This window comes from Ochotona curzoniae, unplaced genomic scaffold, assembly GCF_017591425.1.
Source record: "Ochotona curzoniae isolate NIBS_2020 unplaced genomic scaffold, NIBS_Ocur_1.0 contig_3819, whole genome shotgun sequence".
In the NCBI taxonomy this organism is placed as follows: Eukaryota; Metazoa; Chordata; class Mammalia; order Lagomorpha; family Ochotonidae; genus Ochotona; species Ochotona curzoniae.
Genome location: NW_024466004.1, coordinates 20,535,711 through 20,559,239, shown reverse-complemented (window position 1 = coordinate 20,559,239; position 23,529 = coordinate 20,535,711). Strand labels below are relative to the sequence as shown.

General features: G+C 37.1%; 1 protein-coding gene across 2 annotated transcripts in view; it reads left to right on the top strand.

Annotated features, from left to right (window-relative positions):
* KHDRBS2 (KH RNA binding domain containing, signal transduction associated 2) overlaps positions 1–23,529 on the top strand; it is a 449,395-nt gene that overhangs the window by 284,501 nt on the left and 141,365 nt on the right. Inside the window, exons 5-6 of one of the 2 annotated variants that reach the window (XM_040983036.1) lie at positions 8,686–8,813; positions 14,916–15,114. In XM_040983036.1, coding sequence (XP_040838970.1) covers positions 8,686–8,813; positions 14,916–15,114 — 327 coding nt within the window. Of the gene's footprint in view, positions 1–8,685; positions 8,814–14,915; positions 15,119–23,529 lie in introns of both variants that reach the window. The other variant, XM_040983037.1, reaches the window with a different exon arrangement.

Here is a 23,529-nt window from a genome sequence, read left to right as displayed (position 1 = left end):
TACATAAAACATGATGGCTTAAAACACATTGTTATTTGAGTACAAGTTTTATGTAGAAATTAGTAGTTAAATAGACGCATAATCACATTTTTGGACACACATAACACTCTGGTCATTTGGGTCCAATTCCAGAGTAGAAAACTTAAAAGAAAAATCAGTATCTTGTCTTTCTCTTGACATGCACAGAAACTACCTTTATGAGAAAGTCTTATGGAAAAACATAAGAACTATCTAGCTGGATCATTACTATGAAATTCCTATTTTCTAATGTGTAAATGTAGTTAGAAAGTATATGTTTGAAAAAGACAGTTAAGAGCAAAGATTGAATTTGGTTTTCATTCTAACAGTCCCTGTCTTGTGTGACTGTTCTCACCTCTGCTCTCCATCACATCTGGAAATATGGCTAAAAAAAAAAGTAATTATCAAATTTAAAAAAAAGGAATTATTGCATGCAGTGAGGCAGTATTGTTTTAACATGTTCTTTGTTTCCACTCTTACACCACCTACGTTAACCTATCTTCTTCATAGCACCCAGAATATTACCTTCAATTAATAAAACTTGGGTCCAGGATTGTGGCACAGTAGGAACAGCCACCACTTACAACATTGGAATTGCATGTGAATGCTGGATTGAATCCAGGTTGCTCAACTCCCACCTATTGCAGCTAAGAAAGCAGCAGAAGATGAATCAAGTTCTTGGACCTCTTGCTACTCGGGTGCAAGCCCTGCACGGGGTTATAGTATAGACTTCTGGCTCCTGCCTGTTCCAGCCCTGGCTTCTGCCGCTACCTTATGAATGAACCAGGAGATAGAAAACTCCGTCTCTCTTTCTCTCTATCCCCGTTTCTCTATCTCCCTGTCTCTTTCTGAACCTGTGCCATTCAGATAAACATTTTTTTCGAATAAAAGATTTAATTTCGTTGTCTAAATCCAATAGTTCTTAGTTTTTAAAATAAAGCCAACAAAACTCACCATTATCTCACCCCTCACCTAATATCATATTCTCTATTGCCTCTCTGTTAATGGCTAGGCACTGGCCTTGTCTCTGTTTCTGAGAGGTTCAGCCCCTTTCCGACTCTTGCCTTGCAGTTATTCTACCTATTAGACTATTGACCCTGGGCCTTAAATGACAATTCTTTTTTTTTCATTTGGCTCACAGTTCACATGGTACCTCTTAAGGCAGGTCATGACTGACTTCCCATTTAAGTAACTTCCCGGTGCCTCAGCTCTTTTTCTTCACAGCATTGTTACTTTCTGAGTTTTCACATTCTGCTGCATTCTTAGGCTTTGTGCACATTAGGATACACACTCGGTGAGTGCTGCTTGTGTACTGTAATCTCAGCTCTGCAAACATGTAAATAAGCATATTCACTATTCACTTTATAGCGTGTGTGTGTATAAGGACACTTCAGAGAGCTCATGAAAGTGGAAGAGATGAATTTATTTTGGTGCACGAGATTTTTGGAATCCATGTGTAGTTTTCTTACGAATAACATTTTAATGAAATTTTTGAGAACACCCTACTGTATGTAATGTTAATATATTTGATGATAATATATTCCTTCAAAGGAAAGCAATAAAAGGATCTCAGACGCTTGTTTGGAATGCATACTTAGTTACATCCACACAGGTTCAATTGAAACGATTTTCTGTCCTCATGGCCAAGTGACATGAGCTTATTCTTACATTCTGGATGTTTAGAATATGAGAATTCCCCTTTCAGACAAAGGGCAGGAACATTGTAAATATTTTCATTGATATTGTTTGATGCTGGCTTCTAAGAAAAAAAAAATTTCTCTAGCTAAGCCTAATTTTATAAAATCCTATCATTTGTTTTATTGGAATGAAAAATATACTATTAAAATATAATGTTAATCACAGGACATAGCATTAATGTTGGGTAAATCCCCTGGAATGAGATGGCTGGGTCATATGGTAGATCTGTTATCAGATCTCTGATGAATTTCAGTGTCCTGCATAATGGGTGTACTTGTTTACATTCCCACCTATACAGGAGTGGGAAAATTCGAAAGATGAATATGGAAGGAGATTGTGGAGTGTTTGTGATCTGAATTCTGATACTTAACACCAGATATTCGCACATGTCCTTCAAGAAGGAAATTGTTTTGCTAATGTCTAATGCAGATTTGAATCTGCTGTATCTAAGTTAGCTGTTACAATCTTGATTATTTATTACTATCGTCGTCACACACTCTAAGAAGGTGGGAGATTCCTCTGCTCTCCTGACCCATTGTGGAATAACGCAGGGTATTCAAAGCATATCAGGCTTTTCAGTTCTTTGATGTAGATCATAAGCATTCTTTCACTGATTATCGGTTCATTGGTTACATCACAATATCTTATTGTGTGTGCTACAGACTGTTTGAGGGTGTAGTGATATTACAATTTACAGGTACTATTTTTAGGATTGACATTGTTTCATCTTAAATTAAGGCAAACTTATAGCAGATTCAGAAGTAACCCGTAGATTTCAGTTTCAGGCTGACCCAGGTATGGCCATTTCAACCATTTGGGGAGTGAACCAGCAGATGCAAAATCATTTTTTCTCTTCCTGTAAGTGACTTTCAATTAAAATGATTTTTTTTTTTAAAGATTTATTTTATTTTTATTGGAAAGGCAGATATACAGAGAGGAGAGACAGAGAGGAAGGTCTTCCGTCCGATGATTCACTCCCCAAGTGAGCACAATGGCCGATGCTATGCCAATCCGAAGCCAGGAGCCTCTTCCGGGTCTCCCACGCGGGTGCAGGGTCCCAAAGCTTTGGGCCGTCTTCGACTGCTTTCCCAGGCCACAGGCAGGGAGCTGGAAGGGAAGTGGAGCTGCCAGGATTAGAACCGTTGCCCATATGGGATCCCGGGGCGTGCAAGGCGAGGACCTTAACCACTGCGCCATCGTGCCGGGCCCAAAATGATTATTTTTTTAAAATGCCTTATTCTGGGCCCGGCGCGGTGGCGCAAGTGGTTAAAGGTCCTCGCCTTGCACGCCCGGGATCCCATATGGGCGCCGGTTCTAATCCCGGCAGCCCCGCTTCCCTTCCAGCTCCCTGCCTGTGGCCTGGGAAAGCAGTCGAGGACGGCCCAACGCTTTGGGAACCTGCACCCGTGTGGGAGACCCGGAAGAGGCTCCTGGCTTCGGATCGGCATAGTATCGGCCCGTTGCGCTCACTTGGGGAGTGAATCATCGGACGGAAGATCTTCCTCTCTGTCTCTCCTCTCTGTATATCCGCCTTTCCAATGAAAAAATAATAAAAATAAATCTTAAAAAACAATAAAATGCCTTATTCTGTCATAATTTTTCTATAGTGAAGACTGCAGTTTTAGTAATGGGAAGAAAAGGAAGAAATCTTCAATAACCACTGTTAGTTTAAAATATGAAATGTACAACATTTTGATTTCATGATATTCTTTTGATGAGTAAGTTTTAAAAGCCTTTATATAAACTTTATGCAGAGTCATGCGCCAAGCTGATTTTTAATAAATCTTAATTGACTTCTTCTTTGACTGTATTTTGTTAATGAGTTTTTTCTTTTCCCAAGCCTGGAATGTATAAAACTCAGCCTTTGTTGACTCAGGGATGTTATTTAATAATCTGAACATTATGTGAAATAATGTCCCCCACAGCACTGATTATTTTTTGTAATACTTTTCTCCCCTTAGATTTAGGTCTAATACAGTCACATGCGTCAAGAACTTCTATACCTTCTTGTTTACTGCTCTGATTACAGCATCTTAACCTAACTGCAGGAGCTCAGAAAATCCCACGTCGTCTTGGCATAGCCCTGAAGGGTCACAGACAACATTTCATTTACACTTTTAAGGTTTTGATGTTCACAAGTCCCAGTATATTTTCTCATGTTGCCCCCATTAGAATCATATTTTTACTGGGGACTGTGAGTGATCATAAGAGTCTCAGAAGAGGGAATTTGGCAGGAAAAGGTCTCTCACTGCACCCCCAGGTAGCCTATCTACACCTGTCACAATATGGTATTTAAACGCAAGTTAAATAATCATCTCAATTTGTATTTGGGCAAAATGCCATCACAACAGATGGACGTGTGTATGTAACTGTTCAGTTATGCATATACATTAAATATCTGGATGGTGAGTTTCAGTCCTCTCTTGGAATACCCCAGCATCTGTCTGTTCTGAGTTTTGTGTACGCTGTCTACACCATATGTCATCACAGTGGGAGGGCCCTGTCGAAGAGGGGAAAAGGAGTACTGGTGAATTTTATGGAAATTGTTTCATAGGGTAAAATTGTCTTACCCTGAATGAAGAAGTCAGTAAAAATATTGTGAAGGGTCAACACTGTGGTGTGGTAAGTAAAGCCACTCTGTCCCACTGTGGTATTCCACGCGGTGCCACTCCAAGTCGGAGCTTACTCCTGAGGTAACTCCATGCTAACGGCCTGTGAAAAGCATTGGAAGATGATCAAAGTGGTTGGGCCGCAGCATGCCATATCGGAGAAGTAGATTCTAGAAGCTTCTGATTCCTAGTTTCAACCTAGCTCTGCACTGGCTGTTGTGGCCACTTAGAGAGTAATCCAGAGGACTAAAGGTCTTTCTGTCTCTCCCTCTCTCTGTAAGTCTGGCCTTCAAATAAGTACATAAATCTTTAAAAAAAATAGTTTGTCATGGTGCAAAAAAGTACGTGAATATTGGTAATATCTTATTTTAAATGATAAATTCTTAAACAGATTGAGTAACAAAACAAGAAACATTTTCAGGAATGTATTGAGAAATAAAGTAAAAATTGAGATGGCTTCCTACTAGAACACTCAAAGTACTTGTGACTACCCGTGTTCCATCTTTCATGGTCCACATGCAGAGATATTAGGCATTTTGTTGGTGCCAATGTTTCTACCATCCAAATTATTTGAATGTAGGAATTATTCTCGCCTACCCATATGAGTCTTTCATATTTGCGTAAGTGAAGTGTTATAAAAATTATTCACAAACACCTGTAGTTATCTACATTCTCTTGGCTAACACAATCCACAGTGATTTTTCGTTTCCTATAACAGCGTCTCTAGGTAAGCTCATAAGACACTTGATTGCATAATAATGGTGTTTTTCCACATTAAGGCTTAGCTTAGCCTCATTGTCAAATACTCATTAATAAAATGGGGGACTCCCTCCATGTTAACAAATTTCTTCCTAGGAGCTGCATTCCTCTGCAGCGCGTTGAATGAGTACATAGTATATGTAAAGATACTTAAATGGACACTCTCCCTTTAATCTTAAGCAAAGATTACAATTTCTGTAAGAAATATATTGATCACATTTGAGCCCCCCAACCCTTCCTCTGGAAGGTGTTATAAAATACTACCAATCACCTCTCATGTTCTACGTTGACTGGTCCTCTCTGAACTTGTTTGCTTTTGCGCAAAGTATCCCAACACTTAATACTTGAAGTATCAGTTTATTATGAATTTCTACTTGTTCTTGGTTGGGTGAGGTGTTTTTTTCTGTTCTCTCTCTGTTATCTCTCAGCTTAACTGAAACTGGATAGTCTAGAATAGCCTTACTCAGGAGTCTGGAGACTCAATTGGGAAGGCAAGGATGGTTAAAACTTCTCTGCATGTGATATCTCAACCTCCAAAAAAGCTAACCTGTGCTTCTTTACCTGGTGGTGTGAGGGTTTCCACTGTCAAGAAGGATTAAAATTTTATATGCAAGCGGTTTTAGTCTCTGTCACTTTTATTGTTATGTTAACTAGAGCAAATCATATTTTCAATGTCAGATTCAGGCTGTTTGGTGGGAAGTATCTAAGGATGTGGATACAGGGAACCCTAAAATGTGGAGACTTTTCCCATTACAATGAGGAGGGTGTTACTTCCTCCTCTTCATCTGCTAGTTTGTTCATCTTATCTTCTTTGTGATTATGATAGAAGTAAGGCTCCAACCACATTTTAAGCTTTCTGATTTTTTGGCATGAAAATTTATCTTCTAGTTTTGCTTTTACATACATTAAATTAATCTGCAAGTTGTTAATTTTGGTCTCAAACCATAGGAGTGTCAACAGTGGTGACATATCTCTTTTGTAAGTCATGAAGATTCTGAATGTCCAAAGCTGTTTGTTCTTAGAGAAGAAACTACAAAGGTCTTCTTTAAAATTTGTTCTGAAATGTGGGAAAATTATAGGACCAGTGTTTGATTTTGGTAGTAGCTGTTCAGTTCACAGGAGAGTAACAATTCACTACATTCCCTGAACCTAATAAAATTAAAAAATGCATTTTATATCTCTTCAGTTTAGTTGGTGTAAATGTCAAAATTAGAAGTTGGAAATTGAATAATACATAATTTGTTAGAAACTATAATTTTCTACTGTAAGGTTTTTTCTGTCAGCTGTGTTGAACCTATCATCACTATAATCAGGTGCAGAAGAGGATAAACATGAACACAACATGTTAAAAGTAAGAACATAAACGCTTCAGGGTGACCAGCACTTTCGCTTGTAACCAATGCAGTTTTTGGAGCATTCGCTGAAGCTGTGTATTACGATCCTTGTAGGCAGGATGCATCACTGAAATCTTCTGTGCAGGTGTATGTGTGGTTGTCCACAACCATAATTTGCATCACTACAACACATGCATGCACAAACAAATGGGTATCTAGTCATGCTGATGATATGTTTAACGTTAGCTCCACAGGCGGGCCTCAAACATCATTTTTACTGACTCCCACTCCTCTACAAATATAGCCTCAATTCCTGGGACCAATTTTATCATGAGAACATCCACTGGATTGATTTTTACCTAAACATTTTTTTAGAGAAGATAATTAAAGCAGATTGTTCGTTTAGCATAAATACTGAACTATTCAACCAGGTATTCATGTGTGTGTAGACAGTACAGTGTGCTACTGTGTATGGTAAATGTACACTCTGTGTAGTGGATGCATATGCTAGATCATGTATGTGCATTAATATAATGACTATGTACAGTGCTAGCATGTATATGAATGTGTTTGTGCCTATTATGTGTTTTGATATTTGGTTGATGCAGTTGTGTGTGTGTGTGTACATGTGATATTAAAAGCAAATGCAGGTAATACTAGTACTTGATTTTTGAATATAGCCTCATCATTTTTTAAAGATATACTTAATGTTTTGTTTGAAAAGCAGAAAAATACAGAAAGGGAGCAACAGAGGCTTTCATCTATTGATTCACTCCCCAAATGACTGCAACACTCAGATGCCAGCCAGGTCAAAGTCAGGAGCTTGGGACTCCATCAAAGTCTCCCTCAAAAGTGACAGTGGCCCTAGTACTTGGGTCACCTTCCACTGCCTTTCCAGGTGCATTAGAGGGAAGCTGGATCTAAGGTGAAGGAGCCAGACTCAAGCTTGTATTCTTAAATGGGATGGCAGTATCACAAACTGCAAATTACCACATTGCCTCCCATAACAACAGACCAGGCAGTTTCATCTAAAATGAATCAAACCCATATTTCAATGCTCTTGCAATGACTGATACTTTTCCTTACTGATGGAGATAAAAGTCAGTCCCTTTCCTGTAGACTGAATCTCTTCATGGAATTGTGAATTTGCCTTCCATGTGGCTTTGATTTTAAGCATGAAGCTATGGAACTTAGGAACCTCCTTGTGTTAACATTACACATGAAGTTGGATTGCACATTTTTGCAGTTTTGGTAGGTGGACCATGTAATCAGGACTGCTCCAGGATTTAGATTGGCTTCTTTTCAGTTGCTACATCTTAAGCTATTTGGATAGCACACAGCTTTTCATATATCCACATATGCATATTCATCCAAGTGAATTTTTCAGTGATCTTATTAACAATTATAACTGGCACATTCTTAATTCTCTTTTTTTTTCTAATTTTCTACTCTTCTGTGGCAACACATTAAATGACATATAAACAGAGCCAGTCTAATCTGATCATTTGCTGAATATATCTTGGTTTAAAACAGCAATAACAGCAACTTAAAGAATACTGCAGTTACTTAGTGTTCTAATACCTGGCCTATTCCGCCAGCATGCCATGTGGCTGTTTGTGACTGGCTGCTTCACTTCCCATCCAGCTCCCTGCTTTATGGCCTGTGAAAGAAGCAGAGGATGGCCCATGCCCTTTGGTTCTCTCTTCTGTGAGGGAAACCAAAGAAATTACGGACACCAGCCTTCAGTTCTGGCTGTTATGGCCATCTGAAGAGTGAAACAGCAGGTAGAAGATCTCTCTGTGTATCTCTCCTTCTCCCTGTGAATCTGTCTCTCAAATGAAATTAAACAAATCTTTAGAGAAAAACAAACCTTGATTTTCTCTTTATAAAAAAGGGGTTTAGGGTCAGGCATTTTCAAGCCATTGCCTAGCATACTTGCATTGTGCATTGGTATGTCCATAATGGAGTCTCACCTCTGCTTGTTTGCCTGCCTCTTGCTAATTGGAACCCTTGGGTTTTCCAGACGATGGCTTGACTATCTTGGTGCTTACCATTCATGCAGATCTAGAATGCATTCTTGGGTCTTTGCTTGGGCATGGAATATAGATCAATCACTCTCTCTCTCTCTCTCTATCATACCTACCTCCATCACACCTTTCAAATAAACCAAAATCAACTTTTAAAAGTAAAACATTGAAGTATAGCTATTTTATATTATTGTCCTTGTGTCCCATATTAACTCATTTGATCATATTTTTGTCTTCTAGGACTACAATGATGAAATTCGTCAGGAACAACTGCGAGAATTATCTTATTTGAATGGCTCTGAAGAGTCTGGTCGTGGTAGAGGTATTAGAGGCAGAGGAATCAGAATAGCTCCCACAACTCCTTCAAGGTACATTAGCTTTTTTTGTTTGTTTGTTTGTTTGTTTTGTTTTTTGGGGTTTTTTTTTTTTAGATAAAGCATGTTGGCAGGTCTTTGATTTCATACTACAAGTCATGGTTAGAATAGACAGCATCAGTTACAATCATCGCCATTGCAACAAAAATGCAAACTAAGGATGTTTATATATCATGTATGAATATCATGTATGTTAACTCATCAAGTTCATTCTTGGAAATATCTGTGATTTATCATTGAGAAACTCAGGTACAGAAACCATACTGAAATACAGAATAATAATCCAATTTCAGAATTCAGCTTGAACACTTTTAACAGCATCCTTGAAAATTGAGGCAGAAATCTTGAGATTCCTGTTTTCTTGATCTGTTCCCACAATTGAGGATCACAGATAATATAACAGCATGTTTCTTTGAATAGGTATGACCTTGCAAGAAAAAAAAAAAACAATAAAGCTTGTCTTTGTCTAGAATACTGTTTGAATTTATACTGTCTTACCACATAGAAAGTAGGTTGAGTATGATGGAAGAGACAGACAGATGATAGACAGGTGATTGATTGATTGATTCATATAGAGAGAAGACTTCATTCCAAAAATCTAGAAGAACATTTCTTCATACCTGATAAGGATATTTCAAATCCAGACTCATCTGATTTTTCCAGTCTATGGTGGTGACAGAAAATTTTATTTGATTATCTTCAGATTGCAAGGAAATTGAAAACTCTGTTAGAATTTATATGTTGTGTTCTAGGCTTGTCATGCTATCAGCAGACAGCATCTATTTGCAGAGCAATAAAGCAAAAAAAATAATTTTTCATAGCCTTTACATAGAAAGTGATTCAGGATTCACCCTATTATAATCGGCTTTGAAATCTCTAAAATACATCTAAAACATTGTCACATGATATAGAAATTATCATAAAAGATACAAGGATAATTTGCAGATTCATTTTGTTCCTGAAGCCATACCCAAAATGTTTTTAAAGACAGCTGTCAAAATATCACTATTTGGGGGCCCAGTGTGATGTCTCAGTGGCTAGATCCTTACCTTATACACTCTAGGTTCCCATATGGGTACTGGTTCATGTCATGGTTGCTCCATTTCCCATCCAGTTCCCTGCCTGTGGCCTGGGAAAACAGAGGATGATCCAAAACATTGCGACCCTGCACCTACATGGGAGATCCAGAAGAAGCTCCTGGCTCCCAGCTTCAGATTGGCTCTGGTCATTGCAACCATTTGATTAGTCAACTGGGAGATAGGAGATCTTTTTCTCTGTCTCTCCTTCTCTCTGTATATCTGTCTTCTCAATAAAAAATAAATAAATCTTCTTTTAAAATCACCACTTATAATTAGATTTCAGAGGGACATGCCATCGGTGCAACAATGCAGAAGCTTCCTGGGATGACCATATCCTGTATTGGAGTGCCTGGGTTGGTTTTCCAGCTTTTCCCACAATTCCAGCTTCCTGCTAATGTAGACTTTTGGAAGCAGCAGTGTTACCTCAAGTAACTGATCGCTTCACAGGTCTCTCTCGATAGGGGCAAGTTAGGTTGAACTTCTGGCTGCTGTCTCTAAAGCTGGCCCGACAGGGACTGCTGGGGAGACTGTGCGGAGTAAGGCAGTCACCGATAAATCACACCGTCTGTCAAATAATAAGTGAATCATTTTAAACAAATCATATAATCGTTCCAAAAGGTTTCACATTAAAGAACAATTTTAGATTTGTAAATGTCCAAGGAAAATAGGAAAACATAACAATTCTGGGAGTTCAACTGTAAATAAAGAACAATTGAAAATATTTTATTTTTCTTACAATTTGAAAATTTAAAAATAAATGTGTAATGCTATTTAAGTCCATTCAGTTATTGTCAAGAATCAATTAAAAAGGTATTTAGTTGGATCAGTCCTTTCAGATTGTATGTTTCTAACTTAGCCTGAAGGAGTATGAAATGGTATCACTGCAAATCATTTTGAATGTATTTAATCTCATGGATTCAATAACTTGAAATTCTACTTTCATTAGTCTCCAAATACACATTTTAGTGGTTTTATATAGTACAACCTAAGAATATTTTTGCCTTCAAGTGGGCACATGTTTAAACTATCCTATATTCTCTGAAGTGAGAATATTTTTCATACATTTCTTTTTGATATTATAAAATTATAACATTAATAAATTTCTGCCATTGATATTCCTTATGTAATAGAGTGTTTGCTGTATTTGATGGGCCTGAAAGGCTTTAATTTCAGTAGAACTTTATTCTAAATGAAAAAAAAGAAAAATCAGAGGCAGAGACAAAGTGAGGTCTCCTGCTTATTGGTTCCTACCCACACTCCTGCAGTGGTGCGGGCTGAGTCAGGCTAAACCTGGGAGCTGGGAATTCATTCCAGTTTTGCTACGTGGGCTACAGAAACTGTTACTGGAACCATTCCACTGCCTACCAGAGTATGCATTAACAGGAAGCTGAGTAGAAGCAGGAGCTGAATATCAAACTGAGGTACTCTAAGGGAGAAAATGGCTTCTCAATCTTAAAATATCTGTCTCTATTCTAAAATCCCTATCAGTTCAGCGATTTTATACGTAATAATGCATTATGGTCAGGATTTTTAAAATACCGTCTTAAAAGGAAAATTACTTGAAAAACTTCAAGGCTGTACCTATATCACACAGCTCTCATACACAATACCTAAAAAAAACTGGCATTGAAAATCAAATTTCATATCCCAAACTTTATTGATATTATTAATGAAATTAAAAATGATGAAAGTAAATAGAACAGAACTTGGTTACTTTTTACCTCAAACAGAACAAATGTATCTTCAATGAAAAATTATTTGGAAAATAACTTCAAAATAAAAAATCATCAATCAGAAATCTTTCTAAGATATGGGCTACTGGATACTATTTACATTATTAGTGATTTTTGAATTTATGCATATTTTTGAAATGAAGTTACTCAACTATTCTTACACTTAAAAGCTGATGCCTAAAATACTGAAAAATCATAATTATTTGCTGAAAATGTTCCTTAAATGAATTTATACTTCGATATATATATATATGCAAAGTTATTCTCCAATAGTAATGTATACCAAAGAACACAGCTTTACATTTATATTTTATAAGTTATTTTGCAAAGTTGAAGATTGACAATCCATGAATTCTCTGTACATACTGCAATCTAAGCATATGGAGGATAATGACACATTAGGGGCAGATTTTGAAGGGTTTTGCTTACTATAATATAAGTGAATACAAAAGGCATTAAACTTGCGAACCAGGCATTTGTTTCTAATCAGGTTTCTAAGAAAGACAACTCACTAATAACTGTGACTGATGTAGAAGAGATGGTGATTGCCAAAGAGGCAGAGACAGAGATATTGACAAATGAAGGCAAAGATAAGATGGGAGATACCGACTCCTTGCAGGCGAGCCTTTGAGAAAATAATTCCAATGTTTGTCAGAAATGTCTAGAAAAATTGGAGAGTACATAGAAAAATATAAAATACAAATTATAGTGTGTAGGTATTAATATACATTAGATATTGGAAAAGAATGGTGGCCCAAGGCCAAGATAATTCTCTAGAACAAGTTCAGAGAGAGATTGATGTTATCATCAAATAAAACTAGGTGAAGTTAAAAGTCAAGTGAAAACTATATTTGTTCCTATAATTAACTAGTTTTGTGGATTACTATTATGACCCAGAGTTGGTGTGAAGGAGTTTAAGTTAGGTGATGTTTGTAAGGCAGTAGTTCTCAAAGTGGCCCATTCTCCCAACTTAATGTGGTTCCCTCTCTCTGGAAGTTATGATTCAATTAATGTTTGACTTGGAATTTGGGGTTCTTGAAATATCCCTCAAGTAATTTAACTAATCTAATGTGCAAAGAAATTAGGGAACTTCTCATATAAGTGACATAAACCTGAATACAGCACTATGTTAGGAAGAAAACAGATAATAATCATTTTCAATAGCTGCGAGACACAGCCTTCAGAGGAAAAAAGGGATTGAGGAAAGAAATTGGTGACACCCAAATTCCAAGATGGGACGACAAGCAGAAGCTTATAAAGGAGTGAGACAGTGGAAAGAGGTGACATGGAAAAAAACAAAGTCATTAAAGTCTAAGAAACATTGTCTAGATATTGCCTCACTGTCTTCTTTATAATGGGGAGAAGCAGTGGCTGGGACCTGTGAGAGCATCCAGTGGGATTTATAGTTAGTAGGCTACTGGTGATCAACTGAGTGGTAAAAACAAGCACCAGACTTACTGTAATGGGAGGATTGAGAAGAATTAAACATGGGAGAAACAGAAAAGTACAGGAGACTGCTGCGCAGTGGCTTTAGCCAAGAGCAGTATTCCGAAATAGGTGAGTTAGGTGATATGAAGTTTGAAGTGAATTGGAGGAGGAAGGAATGGGTTAATGTTCACAGGAAAGGAAACAGCATAGGGGGATTATAACTAGGTGGAAGAGACCAGGTTATGGGGATGTGTTTTGGAGTCAGTTGATGAAAGAATGGAATGAGAAGCTGGACTTCATGTGAAAATGTTATATAATTTCAGGGCAAGAGAAATATGTACAAATTTAGAAATACACATTTTATTGTTGGGGATAAAGTCCACCTGAGGCTTAGGTAGTTACAATATTTCTGTGATAATGTAATGATATCTGTAAAGACATAGTAGCCAGGAGTTATGAATACAGTTTAGAGGAGGATGACCATATAATTTATCATCCCCACATGTACATATACATGTTTGTATTAAAATGCTAAACTGAATAGGAAACTAGAAACAGAAGATTAAATCATGTACATAAGTTTGGTTTTTGAGGAAACAGACATGTGTAAACCCAGAGAAAATAAAATCAGTCTTTATATCTTTCAAAAAAGGAATTTTTACAAATACGCTTTTGTATTACTATAACACAGGATATTGGAGTCACATATACATGGTGCTAGAAGCAACACTGGCCTTTTGTTCTTTTGTGTCTCACCTTCTCACACTCTGAGTGTTCTATCTATATTTGGTTCACAATAAGCTCTCTGATAGTTGCTCTATTCATCATCTCTGTAATCTATTTAAAATTTTTAAAAGCTTTACCGACATTCTTCCTCTTCACTTCTAAAAGCTCAGTTTCTGCAAACAACAAAGAGCCAGCTGACTTCTATTCATAGCAAAAAGCATAGCCTACATCCTCCTGTGTGGATATAGCCAAACAGTATGATTGTTGACAACCAATGATCATCATTTTTTTTTTCTCAAAGTGTTAGTGTTCCTGCTGAAAGCAGTACTTTCTAGAGGCCAACCTTTCAGACATAATAAAAAGTGAAATAACCATGCATTTGCCCAAAGATTTCAGACAAACACTCAAACTTTCTAACAGCCTCAGAATACCATTAAAGTTGGCTGCAAGCATTTGATCTTACACTTTTACTGCAGGTTCCTTTTGTGTAAAGAACTGCTGCACTGAGTACTCAATCTGTTCTTTGATTATAGAATGCTAATGTATTCTGCTAAACAGTGGTTACCATAAGAAATATATTATGTTGGGGACTGTACAAGCTAATGCAGACCCTGGTGATACATCAGTGACAATGAGTTGTGATTTCAAATGACCTCAAACTTAAACTAGTTGAATACTCTAAATGCTACCACTGTGTTTAGAGTTTCACATTTTATTTAAGTTAAAGCAGATCTTATTTTTCTTAAATGACACCAACACACATCACTATCAGTGACCTCCCAACATGAAGAGACAGTTATATATTTACTCCATAGCGTAGATGGTCCAGTAAGCAATATATTAGTTCATGCTCTGTGATTTGAAACTTCTAGGAATCTATAAAATGTTTTCTATTTTGCTTTTTTTTTTAAGTTACGGAGAATATCAAGGTTTTTTATATGGTTATGATGAGAATTAAGTCACAGTATTTCTAAAATGTGTATTTATATAAATGTCAGAATTCTTTACAACTTAAATGAGCTCTGCTTAAAAATGCTGAAGTAAATTTGGATTTCTTCTGTTTTATGGGAGCTGTGAGATGAGAACTTATAACTACTTCAACTCTTTGTCTCATCACTTGTTTCTCACAGGGGCCGTGGGGGTGCCATTCCTCCACCACCACCACCTGGACGAGGTGTTCTCACCCCTCGTGGGACCACTGTGACACGTGGATCTCTTCCAGTGCCCCCAGTAGCAAGAGGTGTGCCTACCCCTCGAGCTCGGGGGACCCCAGCTGTGCCAGGATATAGAGCACCGCCCCCTCCAGCTCATGAGGCTTATGAAGAATATGTAAGTACCCCAGAAATTGGTTGTAAAGAAGATGCAAATTGATTAGTAAACATGGTCATTTAAAATATCCATATATCATGATATAGCTGATAATATAACAATTTGCAAGAGTTTAAGGAGCACATTTAAATGAGAATATTTTGAGAAATGCTTTCATTGTAGAGGTGCCATTGTTATTGATGCCAATTAAATGGTTGATACTTTATGGTTCAGATTTATCCTGAGAAGATGTAATCAGAAAATAACTATATGAACTGCCATGTGTTCAAATAATTCTGGGACATAATAAAGCCTATCACAGAACACAAAAATAGTTGACAAAATTAGATCATATTGTGAATTTTGGTAATAATATCAGGCCATGTATGTGGCGGGGTTTTCACTTATGTATCTTTCTTTTACCACATGGAAGAGAAAGAATTGCTAACAAGAATGCTACAAAGCGTAGGATGAGCAGAAGCAGGGTCATGTCCTTTCATTTACTCTATCCCTCGATCTCTTTGTGCTTCTGAAATTCCTTTGGCGTTCAATCCAGGTCATCAGTATTCCACCTGCTACCTACTGTAATAGTTCTTGTAACCATTTCTCTTGCTACATTCTGAAACTTCTGAGTAGATGATTTTTTACTCTAGCAACTAGTTACCAGTTTTACTGTTTTAGTAGGTGTGGAAACTAAAGCTTGGAATTGGGGCTTGGGTGCTGTTTTCTGTGTCAGCAGACTCAGCATTTTTACCATGCTTCTCAGTTAAGAACCCACACGCATATTTACAAATTGAATGCTAATTTCTTATGTACTAATATTTAATCAAATTTTTATGCTAAAATGAAACAAGTGTAGTTTCTTCTTGTCATGAAGAATTCCATGTATATTAGTTCTTAAGGAAATTATAAAGCATTGGCCAGCAATTGTAAGTGAAGACAATTAACCATAAAAATAAGTTCTTTTATGTGTCAGGCAGCAGTATTTAAAACCTTAGGAAATTTTACAATGGTACAATCAGAAGAAAAACATAGCTTACTGGAGCAAGTCTACAAGTCAAAAAGCAGAGGTATGGTCTGTTTCTGCCAACTCTTGCCTGAGCGTTCAGATTTCCACTTGAGGGATGATAGAATCAACTTTTTTGTCTCTGCGCAATGTTTTAGTTCCTCAGTTTTGTTGTCCATTGCCACTCTGTTGTTGTCTTCCAAATACAGACTTTTACTATCAGATAGTCTTCACAATGTTTGTTTTTATATAGTTTTTGATAGCTAAAATTATTACTGAAAGAACTTACATGAGAAATATACCCTATGAGAAAGGATATGATGGACAAAGCAGAACCATAGCCTTTGACTGTCATTCACACTTAGAGCGGGAAAAAAAATGCTGGAATAGGAGGCAAAAAAGAGCAAACCTCACATTTTAAAAAGGTTATTCTGCCTACATCATGGAGAATGGATACAAGGATGGGGGCAAGCACAGTATGGGGAAAGAGACAAAATTCTGCCACTGACAGAAGTGACGCTTTGAGGGAGCTGAAAAGACATTAGATTCTTAGTGAGCTGTGAAAATGATATGTTGGGAAAAAGAAAAAGAAAATGACATGTTGGGATTTGGGGATTGAACAGATATAAAATGTATGAAAAAGCTGGGAGAAGGATGGTTTTTCTGAGTGTTTCCAAGCTAAACAAACAGGTTAAATAATTAAGTCTGGTAAAAATAAGTCTGTTCATTCATTCACTCATCCATTGAAATGAAAAGTTCGAAGCAGGAAGTTAAAGTTTGTTGGCAGGTCCACTGAGGAGCCTATGACACAGTCTGTAATATTTCTGCATGGACAGGAAAAAGACTTCCCAAACCAATAGCCAGTCTCAGGGTTTGAATTCTAGCTCCATGAGCAGCCAAAATAACTAGGAGTTCTTTTTGTAGAGGGGGGTCATATATTCAGTCCTACTAGACTGTACTGAAATAAGAAATAAGTGTTTATAAGCACTGGAAATATTCCTAAGCACCTATAATATTGTTGGCATCCAGTAAAATATCAATGCTATGTATAATGTCATCATATATAACATTTTTAAAGTATTATTCAGCTGTGAACCATTTGTCTTCCTAGACATTTACCTACATTTTGTGAATTAATTCGGTATTATTGAGTACAGATAGCAAAGGCACTTTGGACTTTTCTTTAGTAAAGAAAACATAACTGACAGTGTTACATGAATAAATGTTCATAAATCCAGGAACAGAGGTGCCGTCGGCATTAGGAGAGGTCTGGACTGTGATACCAGAAGCCTATGAGGAGTTCCATCTCTTATTTCGACCCAGTTTGGTCCTATTTTAAGTTCCTGTTCCTTTTTCATCTATCAACTGGAGTTTTTGACTTCTCCTTTGGCCACACTAGGGCTGCTACATTTTCACACTCAGCTTTAGTCTCCAGTAGAAACTGGCTGGCTATCTCCATCTTCATTCAGCTCTGTAGGTTGGGGAATCCTGTACAGCCAGGCCCGGTAGCTGTCTAGTGCTAATCAATCACATATGACCACTGAAGGTTAGAAATCAGGTCTGGATCTCACACTCAGTCACTACCAAGGGCAGGGAGAATATGAAGCTCCCACAATGTAAACATGGCTATTGGGAGACCTGACCAAATGGTAATGATAAGGAGATACTAGTTTCCTGACAGGAAACATTATTATGCTCTTGGAAGACATCTCAAAATATATTTATTATACTATATCACTGGTTATAGGTAAAGTGTATAGATATCATTTTTGAAAAACTCATGTATTTCATTAAAGGTTGTCACGTGTTTTAATTAACATTCCCCAGAAACTATTGACTGAGCGCGTACAGTCTTCAATACAAGCTGATCAGCAGCTGTCAGCAGTTATTGAAGTACTCAATACTAAACCCAGGTCAGCACTCAAGAGATGCTGCTCTCCACTCTAATTTTAGACCATTGATTCATCCATAAGGGGTAGGAAAAACAAAAGCTTAAGTGTCTCAATAACAAAATAATAGCACCATGCTGAGTTGATGGTGAAATCTCAAAGGAGTTCTTAACTCTCAGGTAAAATTTCTTGGAAAAAGGTTCCATTTATTATAAATCACACTGAGAGTCAATTCACTCTTCAGAGCTCTTTCTCCCCTGCTGAGGCTCAGCATTAACTTTCTGACCACACAGAATGTATATAGGTAATCAAATCCACTCTGTGCAGATGGCCTGACAAAGGCTTCCTGTAACTAAGATTTTTGTTTAAAGACATCAGTAGTGTTAGCTGAATCTTAAAGTATTTTTACCTTGTTATGCACTCTAACACAGAATTTAAATATTTCAAAGCTCTTTTCACTGTGTGCTAAAGTACATTTATACTTTACAGATGCATCAGCCTGATTGAAGCTGATTTGTAGAATTGAAAGTGCATTTCAACACAAACACCCATGCATCCAGATATTAAGCTTACCAGATCCACTAGTGGATAATGTGTTGGGATTGAGTAAAACTGAAAGTTTTAAATACCTAACTCCGTAATCTCATGATAGTACTGTCAAGTAGTTACTGGTTTTGGCTATTTTAAGATGAGGAAATCGAAGCTTGGAACTGGGGCTTGCCTGCCCCTTTCTGTGTCTGCAGCCTCAGAACTTTTATGGAGCTTTCTCTAAGCAAAGAACCCAGACACCTATCTACCAGTTGCATGTTCATTTCTCATCTAAGCTAGTAGTCGGTGTTTGAATCATCTCACCAACATATAAGACATTTCCCAGGTCTTGCCTAAACACTTCATCTGCAGAGTTCAGGTAAATACAGGCTGTACTTCAACACACAGAGTCTGCTATAAAAAAGCCTGCCATCTAGTGGGCCAGAGTTAGAGAAACAATTAACATCCAACATTTATAAGCTATTTAGGGCTCTTACCCTTCCCTCTATCAGAGAAATCATTTTGCTCTAATCATCTGATACATGCAAGATTTCATAGGCACTAAAGACAGAGTATTTCTTACAGTGTGTTATCTGTGGGTTCTGGGGTTTGGTGATAGGAATTGAGCTCAATTTAATTATGGTGTTTTGGAATAATCCAACTATGCTTGAAAAAGTTCATAGGAATGGATTTATAAGGTTAGTTTATTTTGATGTACATTTTTTTAGTTCATGCATATTTTCCCCTAAAAGAGTTCATGAAAGAAGCATATTACAAAAAAAATCTGTAAACACTTTAAAAAATATTTTACACCAAAATAAGTTTAACTTTTAATCCTATTTTCACATGCTTTTTGAAATTTATTTGTACATATAACTTACATATTTCATATAAATGTTAAATGATAAACAATAGAATATAGCATTTATTAAGTGTCAAACAGAAACTCTACACGCTCCAGTAAAAGACATCACAGATGGCCATGGCTATTTCAGGAAACCTGTAAGATGGTATAGCAGCAATCATACAAGCAATGCTAGCAGCTAGAATTTTGAGGAATGGAAAGAAAAAACAGGAGATGGTGAGACAAAAACATTACAGGAGATACTTCAGAGAAAATCTGTTTTTAAAGTACAGCCTTTATTTTCATAGAATCAGCACTGTGGCTTAGTGAGGTGAGCTACCACCTGAAATGCTGGCATCTTCTCTGGGTGCTCTTTCCAGCTTTAGATTCATTCTATGAAAACGTCCTTATCATTCGTTAGAGCCTTGTGAAAGTCTTGGTAGAGGTTTTCCCAAAATACCTGACATTTCTAATAGTCTAAATAACAAAGAAGTATGAAATGTAAAGACATATTGTTGGAACTTGAGAACTATCAGTGACAACCTTTTTTTATCTCTAGCATGCTAGAGATAAAATACTGAATCTTTATTCTGTTAGGCCCTCCTTCATCTTTTTCCAGGCACCTTAGCAGGGAGCTGGATCAGGAAGTGGAGAAGCCAGCATGGGTACCGGTTCTCTGATTTAAGACTCTGGCGTCCCCAGCAGCAGCTTACCCATAATGCCATGACATTGGCCACTTACAGGGCAAAATTTTTTTTAGATTCATTTTTATTTTTGGAAAGTCAGACACACAGAGAGGAGGAGAGACAGAGAGGAAGACCACCTGTCTGTTGATTCTCTCCCCTAGCAACTGCAGTGGCCAGAGCTGAGACAATCTAAAGCCAAGAGCCAGGAGCCTCTTCCGGGTCCCCATGTGGATGCAGGGTCCAGCCACAGGGTGATTTTTTAAAAATCTGTTTCTTTGCATTACAGGAGTTGATGTGGCATTGGAAAACACGTTTTCAAAAAAAAAATTATTTTTAATTTTGAAAGATTTTTTTATTGGAAATGCAGAGAGAAGGAGACACTATTATAAAATTATTATAACAAAGTGTTGAAAGATCATGCCTCTAAAAAGTAGGGTCAGAGTAGAGGTTTGTTAAGTAATTAAAAAAAAAGTGTGTTGCTTTCTGGATTTTGTGATTTTAGAGTACTTTCAGCTTTTAAAAAGGTGCAGTTACTTTTATCATTTAAATTAAATATGTACTTTCCTGCTACTTTCTATCCATACTTTTAAATATAATGCAAATGTGTATAAGTCTCTGGTTCTGTAACACTGGGTCGTATAGTGGAAGATAATCGCTATATATCTGTAGCTATATATAGCATAGGTACATGCCTTGGAGCTGGGAGAGATTAGCTGGTGAGATTATATGGTGCCATGTTCATTTCTTGTACTGAAAATCTGTTCTGATGTGGTTTGCACTTCTGCTGTTCCATGTGGAAATACAGTTCTTGTGACAAAGGCTCTGTAGGAGAACTGCATGTGCTGAGAGGGGCTCACACTTACTGAAAGTGCTGTCTGAACAGTATACAGTCTGGAAACATACTGATAACACGTGCTTTCTTAAATGCAAACTCTTGTTAGGTGTGTGTTAGCAGAGCTTTTAAAAACTCGTGAGAACAAAAGAAAAACATTTAAAATATAGAAAACAAATAGTGTCAAATATATAATTTACTTCTATTGGAAAGTCAGATTTACAGAAAGCAAACACAGAGTGAAAGATCTTCCATCCACTGTTTAACTCTCAAAATGACAACAGTAGCTGGAGTTCAGCTGATCTGAAGCCAGGAGCCAGCTTCTAGTTTCAAAAGTTTCTAATTTTCTGGGCTGGTCATGATAACCTAGGGGCTAAATCCTCACCTTGCATGCACCAGGATACCATATGGTGCCAGTTTATATCTTGGCTGCTCGACTTGCCATCCAGCCCCCTGCTTGTGGCCTGGGAAAGCATTCAAGGATGGCCCCAAGGCCTTGGGACTATACACCTGCGTGGGAAACCTGGGAGGTCCTGGCTTTTGGCTTGGAATTGGCTCATGTCTGGCCTTTGCGGCACCTTGGGGGAGTGAACCAGCAGACAGATGATCTTTCTGTATTTCCTTCTCTCTGTAAATTTGATTTTCCAATAAAAATAAGTAAATCTTTAATAAAAAAGTTCTTATAAAAAGTTTCTAATTTCTGGCATCATCAATCTAATTTGCTTTTAAATTACCTCAGGCTTTTCTCCAACGTTTAATGCCCAGACATTCAGACAGGCTAACTGTATAGAAGAAAGCAAGAGGAAATATAATAAAAATTCAGTTCAATTTTGACCCAATATAATCAGTCATGTCAAGCCAATTCATAAAGTGCACTTTGACACGTTTTTGAGAAATTTCTCTTTTCATCAGTCTCCACTATGCCTATTGGCATTCCAGCCCATCCTGTCATCTAATTCAACCTCTGAGTTAGCCTACCAGTAACAAGGAGAAAACTAGGAAATTCACTGGGCAATCAATAGTCCTTAAAAGTTCCACAAATGAGTTCAGGCTACCAATCTTTGGTTTCATTTGTATGGAACATTTTTGACAGGAGCCGGAAGTAAGTATTAAATGATAATTGAAATCAATTCTTGTGCCATTTTTGTGGGAGGCAAGATTATGAGACAGATCTATAATGCATATTGAGGGGAGCCACGTGTGGTGGTTTTTTCTGTAATAGCCAAGAGCCTTCATCCAAGGAAGGGAGCTTTTTATTAGACTTTCTAGATTGGATATTTGTATTCCATTAAGCATTTTTGTTTGAGTTTCATGCTCTAGGCTTCTCTTATTGCAGACTAATTTACCAGAATGCATTGTAGGGTTTTGTTTCTTGAAATGTAACTAATATTTAAAATAACCGAAACATGCAAGGTTAATGAAACGCATTATGAAACTATAGAGTGGACGGAATACTATTGTGGTGCAAGTGCTCATTGGAAGTTAGTTATTTAAGTACTATTAAACTCTAAATTATTTCTCCCAAAGAATATAAAATCTCATCTTGAAAACTTTGTGTATTCTTCTGCAGTTAAATTTTGAACAAAGCATCCTCCTAACCTTATGTCTAGATTTTTAAATATTTTAGAAGAGATGCAAATTCTTCTATTTGCTGCACACTCCAGATTGCCTTCAAACCTGTCCTTTGTGACTACCATGATGACTAATGTCTTTTGCAACACAAAGAAGAAAGCAGGCTTCCTCTCCGCTTTTCTGAGATGGTTGTTAGCTTCCAAAAGAATTATAAAGTATTTTAAAGTTTTCCTTAAACTCTATTGGAAAAAAAAAAATCCATGAACTTCTTGTGGTGTCTGCTATTGATATGGGGAGCAGAATGGTTGCAAAAAATTCCAGACTGCCATTTTGCCTTAGGGAATTATTCTCCCTCTCTCTCTCTTTCTCTCTTTCTTTCTTTTTGTTTCTGTTACATTACCACTGTATTTTAGCTTCTATTGTTTTATTCATACACATTGCTCACTGTTTATACATGAAAAAATATTTAAACCTTAATTTATTTCTATGCATATGTGACTAAAATATGTACTGGGTATAAGTTAATAGGTTTTGCATTATTTTTTTCTTCTGAGTTGATTAGAGTCTTGACAGTTGTATCTTCCCTAAAAACGTAATACTATAGTTACGGTGAAAAATCATACCTACAAATCCAAAATGTGCTTTTTCTCTCTAGGTTGAAAAAACATTGTTCAACTTGCTATTAGAGTACCACTCTTAAAACTTAATGCACAAGGTGGAAGAATCCACCGGCAGGGGTGGGGGTGGGTATGAGGAGGGGTTGGAGGAATCCCAGAGTCTATGAAACTGTGTCATATAATGCAATGCAATTAAAAAAAAAAAAGGAAAAGGAAAGAAAATGGCCCTAGCATGACCGTAAAAAAAAAAAAAAATTAATGCAATCCAGATTGTCTAAATAGATTGTCACTGGCTTGGCAGAAAGTCAAGTAGGAATGGTCACCTTTGGGTCCTTTTGCACATATTGACACCGTTATTATGGATTCCTGACTTACTGTGATGTAGACCTGTGAAATGTTCCCAGCAGATACAGATCCACGTGGTTACTTCATGTAATACAGGACAGAGCGTTGACCAGGGAG